The 3,962-nt window shown below is 44.0% G+C and overlaps 1 protein-coding gene across 1 annotated transcript; it reads left to right on the forward strand.

Annotated features, from left to right (window-relative positions):
* Positions 1-1,309: 1,309 nt before the first annotated feature.
* Positions 1,310-3,638, forward strand: LOC116372497 (stonustoxin subunit beta-like). Its single transcript, XM_031821303.1, has 4 exons — positions 1,310-1,578; positions 2,310-2,483; positions 2,752-2,798; positions 3,012-3,638. The coding sequence occupies exons 1-4, from the start codon at positions 1,325-1,327 to the stop codon at positions 3,542-3,544; spliced, it is 1,008 nt and encodes a 335-aa protein (XP_031677163.1). The 5' UTR covers positions 1,310-1,324; the 3' UTR covers positions 3,545-3,638.
* The last annotated feature ends 324 nt before the right edge of the window (positions 3,639-3,962 follow it).

The following is a 3,962-nucleotide window of genomic DNA, read 5'->3' on the forward strand; positions in this document are numbered from 1 at the left end:
TAACTACCCGACCTGCAGCAGCCAATAAGATCCCTTCTGGGTGTGTTGACCAGGTGACAGAGGTACGAGGGTTCAATGACCCACAGAAGGAGGAGTACTTCAGGAAGAGATTCAGGGATGGGGACCTGGCCAGCAGAATCATCTCACACATAAAGACATCAAGGAGCCTCCACATCATGTGCCACATTCCAGTCTTCTGTTGGATTTCTGCAACAGTCCTTGAACACATGCTGAAACATAAGAGAGAAGAGATGCCGAAGACTCTGACTGAGATGTACACACACCTTGTGGTGTTTCATACCAAACAGAAGAATGAAAAGTATCTTGGGAAAGAAGAGACAGGTCCACACTGGAATAAAGAGAGCATTCTGTCACTGGGAAAACTGGCTTTTCAACAGCTTGTGAATGGCAATCTGATTTTCTATGAAGAAGACCTGAAAGAGGCTGGCATTGATGTCAATGAAGCCTCAGTGTACTCAGGATTGTGCACACAGCTCTTTAAAGAGGAATGTGTGCTGTACCAGGACAAGGTGTACTGCTTTGTTCATCTGAGCATTCAGGAGTTTCTGGCTGCTGTATATGTGTTCCTCTCATTCATCAACAACAATGAGAATCTAATGGACAAACTGCAAACAAAAGACGAGCCTGAAGTTACTTTCTACAAGAGTGCTGTGGATAAAGCCTTACAAAGTGAGACGGGAAACCTGGACCTTTTCCTCCGCTTCCTTCTGGGCCTCTCACTGGAGTCCAATCAGAAGCACTTACGAGGTCTACTGACAAAGACAAGAAGCAGCTCACAGAGCCATGAAGAAACAGTCAAGTACATCAAGGAGAAGATCAGGGAGAATCCCTCTCCAGAGAGGAGCATCAATCTGTTCCACTGTCTGAATGAACTGAATGACCATTCTCTAGTGGAGGAGATCCAAAGATACCTGAGCTCAGGAAGTCTCTCAGAACCCAACCTGTCACCTGCACAGTGGTCAGCTCTGGTCTTTGTGTTGCTGACTTCAGAAAAGGAGCTGGATGTGTTTGACCTGAAGAAATACTCCAGATCAGAGGAAGGTCTTCTGAGGCTGCTGCCAGTGGTCAAAGCCTCCAGAGCTGCTCTGTGAGTAAATAAAATGACATATAAGAACTAATCATCAGGAAGAAATATTCAGTTTAGAGAAAAATATGAATTATAATATGTATAATATATTATTTTGAAAAACATATTCAATAAATTCATTGATTTTCACATTAGTATAACAATATGACCACACAATTCTAGGAAACGGAAGATGGAAACGGAAGATGAATCTATATGTTTGAGAAAATAAACCAAATGCATCTGCCATCGTCCTTCTACACTACTGGTGTTAAATTAACAGTGTGTTTGTGTAGTCATGATGATCTCTTTGTCAGGCTGTCAGGCTGTGGAGTCACAGAGGAAGGCTGTGCTTCTCTGGTCTCAACTCTGGAGTCAAACCCCTCACACCTGAGAGAGCTGGACCTGAGTAACAATGACCTGAAGGATTCAGGAGTGAAGCTGCTCTCTGCTGGACTGGGGAATCCCCACTGTAAACTGGAGACTCTGAGGTCAGTATTCCTGTAGTTGGTCAACAAGTGATAACTGTTTACCAGATCCACATGTGTTTACCAGACATACATAGTCCACACCATATGTGTTTGGACAGTGAAGCTTACAGTTTTAAATTTGTAAACTGGAGACTCTGAGGTCAGTATAATATATATTGTGGACTGTATACTCAATACAATCTAAATCTGATACCTCACTGTGTAAATAGATATGGTGTGGACTGTATACTCAATACAATCTAAATCTGATACCTCACTGTGTAAATAGATATGGTGTGGACTGTATACTCAATACAATCTAAATCTGATTCCTCACTGTCTAAATAGATATGGTGTGGACTGTATACTCAATACAATCTAAATCTGATACCTCACTGTCTAAATAGATATGGTGTGGACTGTATACTCAATACAATCTAAATCTGATACCTCACTGTCTAAATAGATATGCTGTGGACTGTATACTCAATACAATCTAAATCTGATACCTCACTGTCTGTCTTCTGACTGATTCTGCTTTTTAAACTGGTCTGGTCAGTCTACTATAATATTTGTACTAGACATGTTTCTATCTGCAGGCAATACTTTGATCATTTGTCATTTTTTATGATGATACACTATTTTACGAATAGATATGGAAGGTTTCAGGACACTGACACAAAAATATACTGCCACTACTTTCACCACCAAAGAATATCAGTGTGATTTTAATATAATTTGACTCTTTGCAGGCTGTCAGGCTGTCTAGTCACAGAGGAAGGCTGTGCTTCTCTGGTCTCAGCTCTGAGGTCAAACCCCTCACACCTGAGAGAGCTGGACCTGAGCTACAATCACCCAGGAGACTCAGGAGTCAGACTGCTCTCTGCTGGACTGGAGGATCCACACTGCAGACTGGAGAAACTCAAGTATGTCGAGGGTTTATGTCAATGTTCATATCAGACATGTTGGACTTATCAGGCTGGTTAAGACAAACATTCTTACCAACACTTGGACAAAGTTATATGCTGTGTGTGTGTGTGTGTGTGTGTGTGTGTGTGTGTGTGTGTGTGTGTGTGTGTGTGTGTGTGTGTGTGTGTGTGTGTGTGTGTGTGTGTGTGTGTGCGTGTGTGTGTGTGTGTGTGTGTTCACGTGTTTTCCCTCAATGACTGTCTGTTCTTCTGCTTACCGCTACAGTGTGGAACAAGGTGGAGAGAACAGAATGAAACCTGGGATTAGAAAATGTGAGTGTTGACTGCTGTGAAGAATATGACTAAGAATAAGTCTTAATTCAAGTTAAGTCAAAGACCAACATCATTACTGACTTGGTCATATTAAATATCAGCTGTAGTTCTACAGAAGCAGAAATCAGGGACACCAACGTTTACAAAGAGTTGCTTTGTGTGTGTGTGTGTGTGTGTGTGTGTGTGTGTGTTGTGTCTGGTTTCATCCATCAGATGTCTGTGATCTCACACTGGACCCAAACACAGTAAACAGACTCCTCTCTCTGTCTGAGGAGAACAGAAAGGTGACATGGAGGACAGAGGAGCAGCCGTATCCTGATCACCCAGAGAGATTTGAGGTCTATAGACAGGTGCTGTGTAGAGAGGGTCTGACTGGGCGCTGTTACTGGGAGGTAGAGTGGAGTGGGAGGGGGGCTGATATAGGAGTGACATATAAAGGAATCAGCAGGAGAGGAGGGGGTTATGACTGTTGTCTTGGATACAATGACAAGTCCTGGAGTCTGTTCTGCTCTGACAACCGTTACTATGCCAGGCACAATGATAAACCCACTACCATAGACGTCCCCTCCTCCAGCTCCCACAGAGTAGGAGTGTATCTGGACTGGCCAGCCGGCACTCTGTCCTTCTATAGAGCCTCCTCTGACACACTGACCCACCTGATCACATTCACCTCCACATTCACTGAGCCCCTCTATCCAGGGTTTAGGGTTTGGGATGATGGACATTCAGTTTCCCTCTGTCAGTGATACACACACACACACTGAACTCACACACACATTGAACATACATACACACACACACACACTGGACTCACACACACACACACACTGGACTCACACACACACACACATTGAATATACATACACACACACACTGGACTCACACACACACACACACTGGACAAACACACACTCACACACACCCACACGCTGGACAATCACACACACACGCTGGACAATCACACACACACGCTGGACAATCACACACTCACACTGGACAATCACACACACACACTGGACACACACACACACTGGACACACACACCTGCTGGACACACACTGGACACACTGGACACACACACTGGAAAAACACACACACACACACACACACTGGACAAACACACACACACACCCACACGCTGGATACAAACACACACACACACAC

This window comes from Oncorhynchus kisutch, unplaced genomic scaffold (genome assembly GCF_002021735.2).
Source record: "Oncorhynchus kisutch isolate 150728-3 unplaced genomic scaffold, Okis_V2 scaffold3958, whole genome shotgun sequence".
NCBI lineage: Eukaryota > Metazoa > Chordata > Actinopteri > Salmoniformes > Salmonidae > Oncorhynchus > Oncorhynchus kisutch.